The 14,936-nt window shown below is 36.1% G+C and overlaps 3 protein-coding genes and 1 pseudogene across 3 annotated transcripts; 3 read left to right on the plus strand and 1 right to left on the minus strand.

Moving 5' to 3' along the window:
• The first annotated feature begins 311 nt into the window (after positions 1-311).
• LOC103933430 (metallothionein-like protein type 2) lies at positions 312-1,222 on the plus strand. Its single transcript, XM_009343130.3, has 3 exons — positions 312-452; positions 598-678; positions 850-1,222. The coding sequence occupies exons 1-3, from the start codon at positions 400-402 to the stop codon at positions 941-943; spliced, it is 228 nt and encodes a 75-aa protein (XP_009341405.1). The 5' UTR covers positions 312-399; the 3' UTR covers positions 944-1,222.
• Positions 1,223-2,452: 1,230 nt separating this feature from the next.
• Positions 2,453-7,784, plus strand: LOC103954353 (annotated as a pseudogene).
• A 125-nt stretch (positions 7,785-7,909) lies between these two features.
• LOC103933432 (outer envelope pore protein 16, chloroplastic-like) lies at positions 7,910-10,097 on the minus strand. Its single transcript, XM_009343131.3, has 6 exons — positions 9,916-10,097; positions 9,718-9,769; positions 9,501-9,532; positions 9,026-9,059; positions 8,815-8,882; positions 7,910-8,225 (listed from the first exon to the last, which is right to left on the minus strand). Exons 1-6 carry the CDS (start codon positions 10,027-10,029, stop codon positions 8,085-8,087), a joined length of 441 nt encoding a protein of 146 aa, XP_009341406.1. The 5' UTR covers positions 10,030-10,097; the 3' UTR covers positions 7,910-8,084.
• A 1,849-nt stretch (positions 10,098-11,946) lies between these two features.
• On the plus strand, positions 11,947-14,354 carry LOC103933433 (mitochondrial import inner membrane translocase subunit Tim9). Its single transcript, XM_009343132.3, has 2 exons — positions 11,947-12,159; positions 13,875-14,354. The coding sequence occupies exons 1-2, from the start codon at positions 12,065-12,067 to the stop codon at positions 14,059-14,061; spliced, it is 282 nt and encodes a 93-aa protein (XP_009341407.1). The 5' UTR covers positions 11,947-12,064; the 3' UTR covers positions 14,062-14,354.
• The last annotated feature ends 582 nt before the right edge of the window (positions 14,355-14,936 follow it).

A 14,936-nucleotide genomic window follows, 5' to 3' on the forward strand; every position in this document is an offset into this window, starting at 1 on the left:
TTTAAATATAATATAGAAATTGAGTATCACTAAAACAAATAATCATTTATCAAAAAATTAAGTTTAGATTGTGTTTGATAATTAATTAAATTGTGACATTTATAGACACAAACATGTTACCATTTAAATATTAGTAACACTAAATCTCAGTGTTTAAGAAAAGTTTAAAGTATTGTGGATTATTGGTGATGGCAAGTAATCTCTATGAACTTTAATAATTTTGCTTAGATATCCAGGATTGATCCACGTGTACGGTGGATTTCAACCGCTTCAGCCTTCACTTGCACTATAAATAGCAGTTGAGACCCTCACAAGAAAACTCATCCCAGGCTTTGAGTGAATTCAATTCCCAGAACTACAGCAATCTTCTCCTTATCCTTATACCATCTTTTAAAGAAAATGTCTTGCAATTGTAGCTGTGGCAGTGACTGCAAGTGCGGCAGTGGCTGCAAGTAATTCTTCTATTCCCCTGACCAGTATATATATATATAATCATTCTCCATAATTCCTAATTATATTCTTAACTATGAACTGATTACTTTGCTTAGATATTTTTCCTAATAATAATGTTCTCTATATATATGTATATACGTGTAGGTGTGGCATGCACCCTGATATGAGCTACTCAGAGACCACTTCCACTGAAACTATCATTGCCGGAGTTGCACCTGTGAAGATGTAAGTTTTTATAAGGCAATTGTTGTTTTAACCTTGGTTAATTAAATATAAAAATACAAGGTAAAAATACTCTCCAAAGATTGCAAAATGATTTTTCAGGAGTGCTAATAATCTCTCTCTAATTAAGGAACAAAAATGACTATATTATTGTTATTACTATTATTATTGCAGGTTCTCTGAGGGGTCTGAGATGAGATATGGAGCAGAGAATGACTGCAAGTGTGGCTCAAGCTGCAGCTGCAGCTCATGTGGCTGCCACAAATGATCGAAGCAAGCCAATATCCAGACTCAAAGAAGAAAGCTGTGATGGTCTCTATAATAAATAAGAAGAAGACTGCAAAAGCTTGGTTTTAGAACTTACTGTAAAATAAGATTAGCCATGGGATTTGCTTTGTGTCCTGTGGCAACCTTAATTATTTTTATGTTACATCTTTCTTAATTTATGTGTTTGTTTACCTCAATTTCTTGTGGGTTTTACTTTGTTGTGTGTTTGGGTTAGGAAATGATAAATGAAATTGTAGTGGACATGAACGATTGAGAGCTCCTTTGAGTTGACTTTTTTTTCTTTTTTTTATTTATTTTTTAAACAAACGATATTATTTATACTAAAGTGAGGGGGTGGGCTAACCTTATACTGGGCTATCAATAATGTGATTCAAATTTACCTTTGACGATAATCCAACCTAAAACCTCTCACTTACAAATAAAAAAAACGATATTATATTGTAACACTATATCGCCTTTTGAGTTAGACCCTTGCTCCATTATTTAACAAGTAACAAGCCACTAACTATTAGGGCAGTAGTAAATTAGTAATGGTCTTGTTCCTATCTTCTGACTTTTTCTGAGGTAACCAGAATTGGAATAATAGGACTGCCATTTGATCTGTAAACCTGTAAAAGTTGAAGTGTCCAGTTTGGGGTTTAGAGTTTATTGTAAAATAATAGGACTGCCATTTGTTCTGCAAATCGATGATCTTCTAGCTAGAGAGAGAGAGCTAGCTAGGTTTTTCTGATTTGCTTTGTGGCTGCCTTTGTATGTTGCAAGTTTTCTTAAATATATGCGTTTGTTGTTCTGCTTTCTTTAGGGTTGGAATTTGATGCATTTTTGGGTTGCCATCCGTTCAAAATGCGTTTCTCCTAAGTGGCATAGCAAATCTTTTCCAAAAAAAAGAAAAAAGAGTGGCATAGCAAATGAATGGTGCTACTCAATTGCTACATTTCTTGGAGATGCTTTAACAAAGTTGCAAACGAACGAAGACTATGGAATTACTTGTGTAGGCCAGCCTTAAGGATAGTCGAAGTATGCGGGCTACCTAGAGCCTCCCACTCCGAAGGGGCCCTCAATTTATGATTATGATTATTATTATTATTATTATTACAAACTTTGTGTGTGTCTAAATAAAAAGTTTACACAAGTTGAGTCTTTGTCTAAATACGAGAACCCATTAAGGTTAACAGTTAAAGCCAATATTTGTAAGATTTCATTGTTTTATATAATTAATTGAATAAAAAATGAAAACCTATTTTGTACGTAAAAAGTGAAACGTCAAGTCACACAATCAAGCGACTCAAACGTTTTCTCATTCACCTGAAAAACAAACCTATTTATTTCTTTTGGGCTTCTCATTGGAGGCCAGGCCGCCCTTAAGTACATGAGCCGGAAATTTTAGCATTACCAGGCACCCGATGCATTTACTTTCTCAATGAAAGTATAAAAACTCTGCACCTTGTGATACAGAGCACTCTCATTCAGGCAAATCGTCGAACAGTTTATGTCCCACATTTTTCTGCCCATAATTTCATCTGGCTTCAGATATTTTCTCTGCACCCAAACAGAAAATGATTTTCCCGAGACAATCATCGAGTCCAAACAAGCAGAACCCAGTTCGTGCTTATCTTACAGGATTGAGAAGCTGCAGAACAAAGAGCCAGTTGGGTCTGCTTTCCAGAGCTGGATGGGTGATGGCTTTCCTATTCACAGCGGTGACGTCTTTCACGCCATCAACCGCCTCAGGAAGCTGAAGCTCAATAAACGCGCTCTTGAGGTCTCTCTCTCTCTCTCTCTCTTTATCTCTCTCTCTTTTGCATTCATTTTTCTAAAAAAAAACTAATAAAAAATGTTTGAAAACTTTGAGTTTTAAGAATAAGGATAAAATTAATTTTTTTCTACGTTCATTTTTCTAAAAGAAAAGTAATGAAAATGATTTGAAAACTTTGAGGTTTAACGATATGGGTAAAATAAAATGTAAAATAAATAGTACTATGATTGGTTTTTTAGTGTAAAAATATGATTTTTCGTAAAGTGAACACTACCGAGAGTTTTTCGTTAAAATTCTCTTTTTCTAATGGGTAGATTTATTTGGTTGCATATTGTATAAATTAGTAGTCTTTTAGTTGCTGAGAAAATGAGTAAATTGTAGCAATAGTCTTTTAATTTTAATTAAATTAGAGCAATAGTCCTTCAACTCAAAATCCATTATCAGTGATCCCTCAACTCATCAAAATGTGTAGCTATGGTTTTTTTTGTCAACTTCGTCAGAATTTTGTCAAAATGAGTTAAGTTAGAATGATCATTGCTAAAATTAGGATCCCTCAACTCATCCAAACGTATAACTATGGTTCTTTTCGTCAACTTTGTCAGAATTTTGTCAAAATGAGTTATGTTGGAATGAGCATTGCTACAATTAGATTAAAATTGAGGAACCATTTCTCCAATTGGGTTACAGTTGCGGGACCATTTCTCCAGTTGGATTAGAGTTGAGGGACCATAACTCCAATTGAGTTAAAGTTAAGAGATCATTGCTATAATTTACTACTGAGAAAATTGATAAAAAGAAGAAAGTGAAATTTTTTGACTAAATTTTAAGCATTGTGTTTTTTGTTTAATTAGAAAATGTGCTCACACTTCGCTACGGAGGTTGAATGCATCTGTTGTGAGCATGAATAATTTCCATAGAAAGTGGGGAAAATGGTGGTAGGAAACGGAATCACATTTTGAAATGTAGCAATTCAGATAACATATATTTGAGCTGAGTGAATCCAACAAAATCACCAATCAACATATGCATCATATCAATAATTAAAAATTTAAACTTTATCTATTTTTTCAAATATTCAATAAATTAAACCACATAAAATAAAAAAATGTATGACGCGACCCTACCGCGACAACAATTGATTTGTCTTCACTGTAGAGAGATTGATCACCAGAAGCAGGGTCAATAACGGCCAACCTCTAATGAGCAGAGAAACAATCTCCATGCTCGCATAGGCCACTCCAATCCGGTCCACAGGGCTTCACTCTATCAAACCCATTCATGCAGATTGATTACCTGATTGGTATTGAAAAGGAAACAAAACCCCCCAAATATTTGAAATTTAGTGGAGGATGGATCGCTTACCTTTAGTAAAGCGGAGGAACGTTGGTGGTGCGGATGGACTGGTGGTCCAGCGCGATTCGTTGGATTTGAGAGCGAGAAAAGGCTCTCCACTGCATTTTTCCTGCATTCAATCATCAAATTGTAGTTCGTTTCAATTGATTTATGCTGAAATTTTTAAAAATTAACGAACATTTCTAAAAATAAAAGTAAACTTCAATCTACAGACAGTTTGACTTGAATGGCTTCAGCTGGAGCTAAGTAGGCTTACAGTGGGTGAATCAAAGGGATAAAGACACTGCAATTTTCAACTTCATACCAGAGGATAGACAACACACGACAGCATGTTGCGAACTAATTGTTCAATCGAACTGAAACGAAAAGTTGCAGGACAAAAATATTCACCTATTAATTTAGATCAAACCAGCAAAAGTGCCCGCACTCCGCTACAGGTTTTCAAACCATAAGCCGCATGAGCTATAAATCATTTCCACAAAAAAAGATACAATCTGGATAACAGCACCTGGCAATGAATTAATGCTCAGAAAATCCCACAAAACCACATTCACAGATACATATTTCACTACAAGAAAGAGCCCGCACTACTCTCGTCTTAAACATAAACCCCTTTAACAGATTCTACAAAATTTGCTAAAATTCCGATTGCCAAGAACTCAAATTTCAAACCCAGATTGACATAAACACCAAAATCAACACCGAAATTCCAAATTTTGCGAACCCAATTAAATCGAAAAAAAAAAATTACATGGAAATTAAGATGTAAGAACGGGAGTTGCCAATGGAATGTACATCCATTGTAGACCGAAAGAAGATAATATCATTTGTTTAAAAATAAAAAAATAAAAACAATCCCAACTTTGTTATTGACAATATACCTACATCGTGTATTGAAAGATGTCAAATTCTATCACCAAGGGGAACAAACTTTTCCTAATGCTTAGGCTTGGGTGGCATGTCTGAGCATCTGTGTAACCCATACATGCATACATACATACATATACATACATACATACATACATATATATATATATATATATATATATATATTATCAGTGATTTTGGCTCTTTTGTCCAATTATTTACATTAACCATGTCCAAATGAAGAAGGAAAACACCATGATCAGTACCTATGAACACCATGATCAGTACCTATGTTGCTCCCTTCTTGTGATCCAAATTTGAAGAAGGTTGATGGGGGAGGGGCACTTGTAAGTGTCATCCTCTTTGTTTCTCCTATACCTGCATTGTCGACCAAAACAACATCAAACCAAATGCAATACAATCCAATGTAAATGTTCACAAAATTTGAGCTCCAAACAAAGTCACAGGTCAACAATCACTTAATCGCTCATAACACCATCACAAATATGAAAAACATAAACAATTAAGTCAGCAACATGATATGCCATCCCTTTCATACAAACACAGATTGCAATTCAAATATGCCACATTATTTACAAACAATTACAAATCGAGAAACAATTAATTCATCATCATGAATCGCAATGTAACATGAACACCATCAATTAGAAAAGATAGAGCTACATGGCAATAAACATACAGAGAGTAAACATACGGAGAGGAACTGCTTCAGATCCTTCCCAAAAGCAATCTTTCGCATGATAATAAAAGAGCGGTTGATCTCTAATCTAATTGCAGACACAATCTGCAGAACCGACTTCCATGGAATTTGAACTTGTGAAATGTGGGGTGGAGACTTGAATGTAACAAATTGGTGCTTTAAGTGAATAATTCCAAACATATAAAATTTAGATCATCACACCCGAATGCAAACAAAACAATTAAATAAAGAATCGTAGTCATACGTAATCTAATTAGCCAAACAAGTGAACTTTCCCATGCCGAAATCCGAAGGCCAACAGAAATCTCTCATTACAGCACAGAAGACAAAACTTAAAACTAATCAAAATTAGGGGAACCAATTATAGAGAACATAACCCTTATAACCAATCGGGAAAAGATGGTTTTAAATCCCAGAAAAAAAAAAATTAAAAGGAGTTTAAAAAAAAAAAAACATCATTTCAATTATTTTCCAGTCTTACATTTGGGATTAAACAGAGAATATAACTAAAAATGCCAACTTTCTCAAAAAACTACAACTATTTTTAAAAATTTCCCTTACCGAACACTGAAAAATGAGAATCAAAACAACGAAGAACGGAACACGTGGGAACGAAAACGTTAAAAACAGCACGTACCATTTCAAAGACCAAAAATCCTGCAAGGACAAAAAAAATCCCAGAAAATCAGTACATCAGCACTCCCTGCAAAACCCCAAAATCAGTGGCATGGTCCTCGTTTCTCCATCATTCAGTAGCTAATGACCTAATGAAAAAGAACCAAAAACAGACAGCTTAAATTATGAAATGTGCTTATAAAGCTCATGAATAACTTTCAGAACCTGCATAGAAATGGTATGTCGCAGATAACAACAGACACACACACACATACATCTACGTATATATATATATAGATGATCCACAGATATTAACATCATGCGGAGGTGTGCACGCGCACACACATAAAATATACATGCGTACTTAATTTTTCAGACAACAATACCTCACAACATAAGTTGCAAGCCGGGACTACTATTTGGTTGACTCAAAAGAAATTGATGGGTTAGAAAAAGCCCAAAAAAATAGAAAGACGGATGTTCTTATGTCGTTTATCTCTTACGTTAACAAAACACACACACACACCTGTGTTTTAATGCTCCTCCAATAGTCAAGGAGCAAGGCAAGAAGAAGCTCCTCCAATACTCAATACTCAATAGAGGGATTGATGATGGTATACTCTGATATCTTACTGCATCATAGCTACTGCCCATGCAGTGGCAAGGTTGTATGCGGCCGCTGAAGTGTATGTTGATGCCTTGGAGAAGTCAGTTACGAGTGATAACTGGTCAACATTAGATGTTTTGATTATGTTGTATGGGTATTTAGGGAAGGAGAAGCAGTTAGAGAAAACTTGGGGCTTACTGAAAGAACTCCCCCATGCTAGGTCTAAAAGTTACGTGCTGGCAGTTGAAGCGTTTGGTAGAATCGGACAACTCAACCGAGCTGAAGAACTTTGGTTGGAGATGAAGTCAGTAAAAGGGCTGAAAACCACTGAGCAGTTCAATTCTATGATATCTGTCTATGCCAAGCATGGCCTAATCGATAAAGCATCCAACGTTTTTCAGGGAGATAAAGACGGTTGGGTGCCAACCAAATGCCATAACTTTCCGGCATCTTGCTTTGGGTTGCTTAAAAGCAGGACTGGTAGAGGAAGCCATTAAGACTCTAGAGTTGCGGATGAGTTCGATGATGAGCAACGTGGTGAGGAATTCTGCCCCATGGTTGGAGACCACTCTTTCGATAATCGAGGGTTTTGCTGAGAAGGGTGATGTAGGGAATGCTGAGAAGTTGTTCGATGAACTTGCAAAAGCCAAGTATTCAAGACATACTTTTGTATACAACACTTTGATTAAGGCTTATGTGAAAGCCAAAGTTTATGTTTCAAACCTTTGAAGAGGATTCTCGGAGGAGCCAGGCCGGTTGCAGAAACCTATAGTCTGATGAAACTTGCCGAGCGGTTTCAAACCTGATTCCGATTTGTAACATAGTTGTAACTTCTAAGGTGTTCTGATGCATTTATATTCATTCTTGCACAACATGTTTATCAATTTTGTAAATGGAAAATAATAAGATGAACAGGGCATCGGTTACTCATTGAATTTGATGATCTTGAAGTTTGAATGCTTTTCCGGTCGTTATGCACAGATAATTTCAATTTGTTCTTCGGTGAATACAACATATTGCTCAAGAATGATAAAATTAGAAGATTCATAATCCATTGTATCAAAACCTTCAGTAGTTTACATGAAGAACCCTTGAACATTCTTTATACAATGCTACTTATTCATAAGGAAGATGACACAAGAACCTTACTACATAGTTCTTCGGGATCTACAGAGAGATCCGGTAGAATATCACGTCCATGTTCAGGTGAGATAGTTAATGAATTCCACAGCGGTTGCAATGGCACCTCCTGTAATTGCATCCACCAGAACTTTATCCGTGTTCTTGTGGCTGGCTGCAGATACTAGAGCCCCTGTCAATGCACCACCGAGCATGGCATTCTTCTGCAGGATATCAAAACAGGAGTTGGCAGATGCAGAAGTTCCAGTTGAAATCCAAAATTAAATAAAAATGAGCTTGGAATGGCATGCTTGAAGCTTTGTGACAAACTGACAATTAACAGAGTCGAGTAGGAAACAAGAACTCTTTGACAGTTCCAAAATCATGTTTCAACGATTCGAACTTAGTCCTGGGATAAATAAGTCATTGAATACTTGAATTGGAATGCATTTGGTTCGACCTGAGCTCCTTTCACAAGAAAAATACTAAGCACAACATCCTAAAGGTAACTTTAGAAGCTACTTGCGCATACTGAAAACGAACAATTACCCAAATTATGGAAAAAGGAGGATCTAGGGAACATAGAGGTTCAGAGTTTTTAGATTAGCAAGTAGACAATCTGAAACAATTTCCCAAATCTAGAAGCTCCATGTGCAAACTAAGATGAATGAGCATGAAAACTTACGCTCAACAGGTTTCTGTGGAACATAGATGTTCGAATTTTTCAGCCGAAAACCAAATTATTTAGCCCTTTCCTAAACAGCTCATAGAGTAGAACTACCTATCTAGAGACTAGAAGTAGAACAAACATACCCAGTCTCTGTGTCCACGGACCCTCTCAATACCATACTCTGCTCCCACGTACACTCCAGCAATGGTTCCTGTCAGTGTAACAAGAAGAAATTGTTGCTGCAGTCCTCCATTTTCAAAAGTAGGGAAGCCGAAGCAATTCTCCCGGAAGCTGAGCATAATCTCATCCAGACGTACATACATCTAACTCACAATGAAAAACAACACAACTTACCCCAATATGCACCTTCTTTACACATCTTCTTCAACTGCAAAGACCGTACTCTCAATTAGCAGGATTAGTAAATTGTGTTATACCCCAGCTTTCTTCTATGAACAAACAACCGATCAACTCTTAAACAAATCGATAGATCTTACTAAACAAAATCAATTGAGCAACAACTGAAGATGCTGAACTAACTGAAAGTAGCTACTAATATTTTTTCCGGTTACAAGGGGCCCAAAGTCCGAGCACAACCATACCAAACAAAGTTAACTAGACCTCAGCGCTTATATAAACAGCGCTCATCCTATCGAAACGAGCAAGATTATCGAGCACAACACTTACAATCGAAGGGGGATGAGTTTCAAAACAGGAAATTTTCAAGCTCAACGTCGATTAAGAGTAGCAACAAATCCTAGATCATTCAAGGAACCAACAAAATTGAAAACGGGACTTAATTAAACAAGGGATTGGTCTGGTTACTCACAGTGTGCTCAAAATCGTGACTTGAAATTCTCCCTGCAAAAATCACCAAGAACCAAAATTCTCATTCAACAACCGCAATAAATACAGTCATCACCATCAGAGTACAGAGTACATCACAATATGATGAGCATATGAAAGTTAATACTTTCCCACTCGCATTTTCTCAGCGTTTCTCGGGAACCAAACAGTTGGACTGCAATAATGATAGATAGCGGTACCTTTCTTGGCCGCCGAGAAAGCATCCTCTGCAACAACTCTGGTAGCAGCGACCTGAAACCAAACCAACCAAAACGACCCCGTTTGATTCCAAAGCTTCCATTCCAAAGATCAAACAAAACCCAGAACTTTAAAAAAAAAAAAAAAAAAAAAATGTTGACGGTAAATAAAAATAAATTTGAAAAAAAAAAGGAGCGTACGGTTCCGATCTTCAAGAAGCCGTCGACGGTGTGGTTGAAGAAGGGGTTGCCCAAGTCGATCATCACGTCGACCTTCGGCCCTGTTAACGACCCTGCGAAACTGCTTCTCGGCATTTTCTTCTCCTCTCTCTCTCCTCTCTCTGCTCCGTGTTTGCAGTGTGACTAACAAAATGGTGACAAATCACAAATTGGTGGGGTTTTGGATGATATTGTGATATTTTATTTTATGGAGATAGATGGATTTACGAAAATGAAAATTAATAAAAATGATTTGAAATTTTAATTAAAAAAATAAAAAAATATTGTAAGTTAATAATATTATGATTGATTTTTTAGAATTAAAATATTATTTTTTATTAAAATAAACCATATCAAAGTATTTTGTTAAAACTCCTATCACGGAAGATGCAACGCAGCATCAATTGCATCAGGTGGTGCCCGTGGATCAAGTTCAATGGTGTGCATGTGAACGTGTCAACGCTAAAAGTGGTATTTGCTTTGATTGCAAGTGAGAATTAAATGAGTGAATTGAAGTTGTAACTGTTGCTTAATCAATGTGTCAGCTTAACTTAGGGAGAACGTTAAGGTTTGGACTTTCTAATTGCTACATCGTTACTTGTTGATTGCAATTTTTGATTTAGAATTTGCCTTGTTAGTTTTAGATCCCAACCCAACTTGTATTTCATTAGAAGAAAAAGAAAATGAATAATAAATATTAGTTATGTTCAAAACGTGGTGAGAAATGTCTTATAATTCATGTCAGACGCTCTAGAGACGTTCTAAACAACGAAACCCTATATTGGGCCCCGTTTATACTTGCCAATACGTATGAATCAAAACAATATAACATTAGAGTTTTGATTATCTTCATTCTTTGTCTAGCACTACTTCAAACGCTTTACTAAGTTAGTCGAGCTTAGTTTATTTTAAATCAGTCTAACTTAGTCCCTAAAGCTAATCTAGTCCAAGATAATCTGGTGTAACCAACACACCCTTAAGGGCATGTTTACTCAAAATATAAAATATTATGGATCCCTAGCTTAAATTGGACAAAACCCTAGTGGATGTTTACTTACAAAGAGTTAGAAGGAATATGAGTATCATTCAGAAACATGTGTTAACTAACAACCAAAGAATAGGCGGGTCTCATATTTTTTGGGTATGGCATATACTAGGAAAATTAAGGTATCTCGTTAATATAGCGAGGTCATTCATACCATACCCATTCCTTCTCATCACTCATTTATTTTCATACCTATGTTTTTAAGTGGTGAAGCCACTTAATACTATAGTCTAGCAGTATTTCTCTTTATTTGTAAGTGAGAGGTCTTAGGTTCGATTCCTACCAAAGATGAATTTGAACTACAATATTGCTAGCTCATTGTGAGGCCACCTCCTCATCTTTGTGTAGATAATATCGTTTGTTCAAAAAAAAAAAAAAGTGGTGAAGAGAGAGAATGAAGGAGCTTTTGTGCAACTAGTTCTACAATTTGTGCAGGCTGTATAGTGACAAGAGAATAATTTACATTGAACGAGTTCACTGTCACTAAGGTGTCCCGTTTCAATAAAACTAATAAGATATGTAAAGTTTTCAACACTTATTGTATCATTAGATTGAGACACTACGTGGGAGTAAACCAATTTTATGTAAGTTTTCAACAATAACATATGTAAATTAAGGTACGTTAAAAAAAATTAACTATATATATAACCGGTCCGACTATATTTTAAAGTAAAAAACCGGGAACCAAACGGGTCTAATCAAAGACAAGTTCTTGCATTTTTGAGTTTTCTCCAAGTCGGACCGGCCCCATTTTCCGGTTCAATGGCCACTTTTTTTTTCATAAATAGTTTAAATACATAGGATAAATACAAAATATCCACTTTAATCACAACAAAAATTGTGAGGCACCCAATTTCTAAATTCCCCATAGCATCCTAAAAATCCAACGGCTAAGAAGACGAAGTGGCTAAACGGTGCCGTTACACGTTTCTGGGATGGACAAGAAGGAGTCTAGGGTTTTACCTCCCTATAAAGACAGAGATCTACTGCGCGAACTCTGTTCCATAAACCCTAACCTAACTTCCTCATTTTCCCCAGAGAGTGAGGCAATTAAGCTGAAATCTTAGAAATTCGATACAATCCGGGATGGACAAGAGCATGATAGGAGATCTGGATTCACTTCCAGAGGAAGATAAGATGAGAATGGCCACCATGATCGACCAGCTCCAGATCCGCGACAGGTCATCTCTCTCTCTCTCTCTCTCTCTGATTCATTGGCTTAATTTCCACTTCGAATTCGTAAAATTTCTCATCGGGTTATTAAATTATGTGAATTTCAGGTCAATAATATGATGAAAAATTCGAAATTTGGTTCTTCGTAGTAAAAATATAGCCATCAAAGTTTGCAAATTTTTCCAATTTATGAGATGAGGGTTTGTGGGTTTACAGTAGAATTTTTGGTAGTGCACGATTGATGTCTTAGATCTTGGTTGGCTTTTGTTTTTGCATTTTTAATATATTGGATGGTAGGTCAGTTGGCAATTCTTTGGCCTGCTTCAATCTGTTCTCTGTAACGCAATGCCTCGTGTTTTCGGTTGGGGTTAGATTCCTACTGAAATGTTTGTTTTTTAGGCCACGTTTAGTTTATAATTGGGGCTGCTTGGATAATTTAGATAGAGGGACTTGAAAACGACTAGATGCAATACATTTTTAAGAACTTGAAATGAGAGGTGTTGTTTGAGATTCCTTTGTTTAGTCCCTTTGTAGTGCATTTCTTGTGTTTTAGTAGTAGCTTTTGTAGTGCTTGTGTAGTTTATTGGTAGTGTTCTTGTAGTGCATTTTTAACAATTGAATCTAAAGTCTAAGCATACCATAAGGGAATTAACTTACAACCATTTTGTCGGGATTGGAAGGGAACAATTTCCCTCCTAATGCATCCATCTTCTACCTGAATAAAATTTTGAAGTCGGTCTCCATTGACTCCTTCAAATTCCCTCAATAAGTGAGTTGTCCAATCCATTCAAGTCCAATGCACTAAACGTGGCCTTAGTATCTTTGTTAGGAGTATGAAATATCAAGGCATTGGATTGACTCAGATTTGTTGCTTCACAATTCCTTTCTGTAGGATGTGGTTCACTTGGTTTAATTTTGTGAAAACTCTTTTTGTGAAGCCATATATAAGTTCTCCTTAAAACCAGTGCAACAAACTGTGTGTTGCTTCTGGACGTTTTGGGAACTACATTATTACGTGTTATGAATCTTGTGAGTTGTCCAACCCATTCGAGTCCTAGGCACTAAACGAGGCCTTAGTATCTTTGTGAAGAGCATGGAATGTCAAGGCATTTGATCGACTCAGATTTGTTGCTTCACAATTCCTTTTTGTACGATGTGGGTCACTTGGTTTAATTTTGTGAACACTCTTATTGTGAAGCCACATAGAAGTTCTCCTTAAAACCAGTGCAACTTATGTGTGTTGCTTCTGGACGTTTTGGGAACTACATTAGTTGTGTTGATGCAAATGGTGTGAATTCCCGAGTGAATGAGTTTTACCCAATTAATAAAAAGAAAATTAGTTGAGATACTGGTTAACCTGAACCTTGTTGCTTTTAACCGTAAGAAATTATCTTGTACCTTCTGTCATAAGCGTGTACGGCTTGTTCTTTCTCCGTTTTTTCATTTAGGCATTTCTACAACAAATTGTGTGATTCCTTTCGGACTTTGTACAGCTTGTTCTGTTCCATTTTATGTTTACTTGTTTTTTCGTAATAAAGGTATTCTTTCTTGGTACCTGGCTTCTAAGTTGGATGCTTATTTGTAAGAAAAAGAACTGTTCCCGTAGTCTTGAGATAGTGTTTTGCCTAGTTTCTGCATAGGATTTGTTTGAATGAGCTTTTCTGATGCCATTGTGATTGTAAAGGACAGGACCAACCCGCTTACAGTATGTGTTTGCTTGCAGTTTGAGGATGTATAACTCACTTGTTGAGAGATGCTTCAATGATTGTGTCGACACCTTTAAGCACAAATCGCTGCAGAAGCAAGAGGAAACCTGTGTCAGGCGATGTGCCGAGAAGTTCCTAAAGCATTCCATGCGTGTTGGCATGAGGTTTGCAGAGCTCAACCAGGGAGCTGCAACACAAGATTAGTCATCAAATCGGCAAGAGGTAGAGAGCGCGCCTTCAATCCCGTCTTAGCCTGTTGGTGCCTTTTTTTTCTTGGAGAATCTCCCCCTTCTTACATAAAAAATGGCAAGTGGTAGTCGTACCCATTTTTCATGATTTCGTGTTTCTTATCCAAGGGAAAACAGAAAATTTGTATTATGCAGAAACACGGGATCTGTAAGTTGCCGTCAGATTATAGTTTTTACTGTTACTAATCCAAGCCGCATAGCAATCCTTGACTTCCTTAATGTGATCAATAAATTGCTTTCTTTTGATAATTGGAGCATAGATTTACTTAATTTAGTTCCCTTCAATTCAAAGAAAAATGTATAATTTGGAGACGAAATCCCGGCCAAAAGGTTTAATCTCAATGCTCTTCCATTAAAGCTTCCGAACAGGTCATATGAAATGTGAACTAACCAATGTACTAAAAGGCGAGACGTCCCATGGATAGTCCTGCCTAGACGTGAGGCGCCTTAAATTTCTAATATATATGTTTTATATTATATATATGAACTGTTATTAGCACTTCACAAATTTCATTTTACACTCTTTACAAGTGTATTTTTCTTTCTAATTATAGTAAGTTTGGAGTGCAAAATAAGATTTTTAGAATGCTAATATCAATTCCCAAAAATAATACTTTGTAAAACAAACATCTATTATCAATTTACCATTCAAAATGTACTATTAACCAAATCTATTGACATTCAAAAGATAATATCATCCAAATTCATTAATCAATGGAACTATATATTATATAATTATAATGCATGGCAATACTAATTATAAATTTATAATACACAAGAAAACACATCACACGCATATTATATAAAAAAAATATCAAAATCAGGATTCAG

Source organism: the organism of the source record quoted next, unplaced genomic scaffold, assembly GCF_019419815.1.
Source record: "Pyrus x bretschneideri cultivar Hongxiangsu unplaced genomic scaffold, Pyrus_bretschneideri_v1 Contig5, whole genome shotgun sequence".
NCBI classification, from domain to species: domain Eukaryota; kingdom Viridiplantae; phylum Streptophyta; class Magnoliopsida; order Rosales; family Rosaceae; genus Pyrus; species Pyrus x bretschneideri.

Coding starts and splice junctions, on each gene's coding strand:
- LOC103933430 (XM_009343130.3), top strand. CDS start 400: ATGTCTTGCAATTGTAGCTGTGGCAGTGACTGCAAGTGCGGCAGTGGC. Junction 453..597: donor AAGTGCGGCAGTGGCTGCAA/GTAATTCTTCTA, acceptor ATATACGTGTAG/GTGTGGCATGCACCCTGATA. Junction 679..849: donor GGAGTTGCACCTGTGAAGAT/GTAAGTTTTTAT, acceptor TTATTATTGCAG/GTTCTCTGAGGGGTCTGAGA.
- LOC103933432 (XM_009343131.3), bottom strand. CDS start 10,029: ATGCCGAGAAGCAGTTTCGCAGGGTCGTTAACAGGGCCGAAGGTCGAC. Junction 9,533..9,717: donor TTTCTCGGCGGCCAAGAAAG/GTACCGCTATCT, acceptor TGATTTTTGCAG/GGAGAATTTCAAGTCACGAT. Junction 8,226..8,814: donor TCCGTGGACACAGAGACTGG/GTATGTTTGTTC, acceptor GATATCCTGCAG/AAGAATGCCATGCTCGGTGG.
- LOC103933433 (XM_009343132.3), top strand. CDS start 12,065: ATGGACAAGAGCATGATAGGAGATCTGGATTCACTTCCAGAGGAAGAT. Junction 12,160..13,874: donor CAGCTCCAGATCCGCGACAG/GTCATCTCTCTC, acceptor GTTTGCTTGCAG/TTTGAGGATGTATAACTCAC.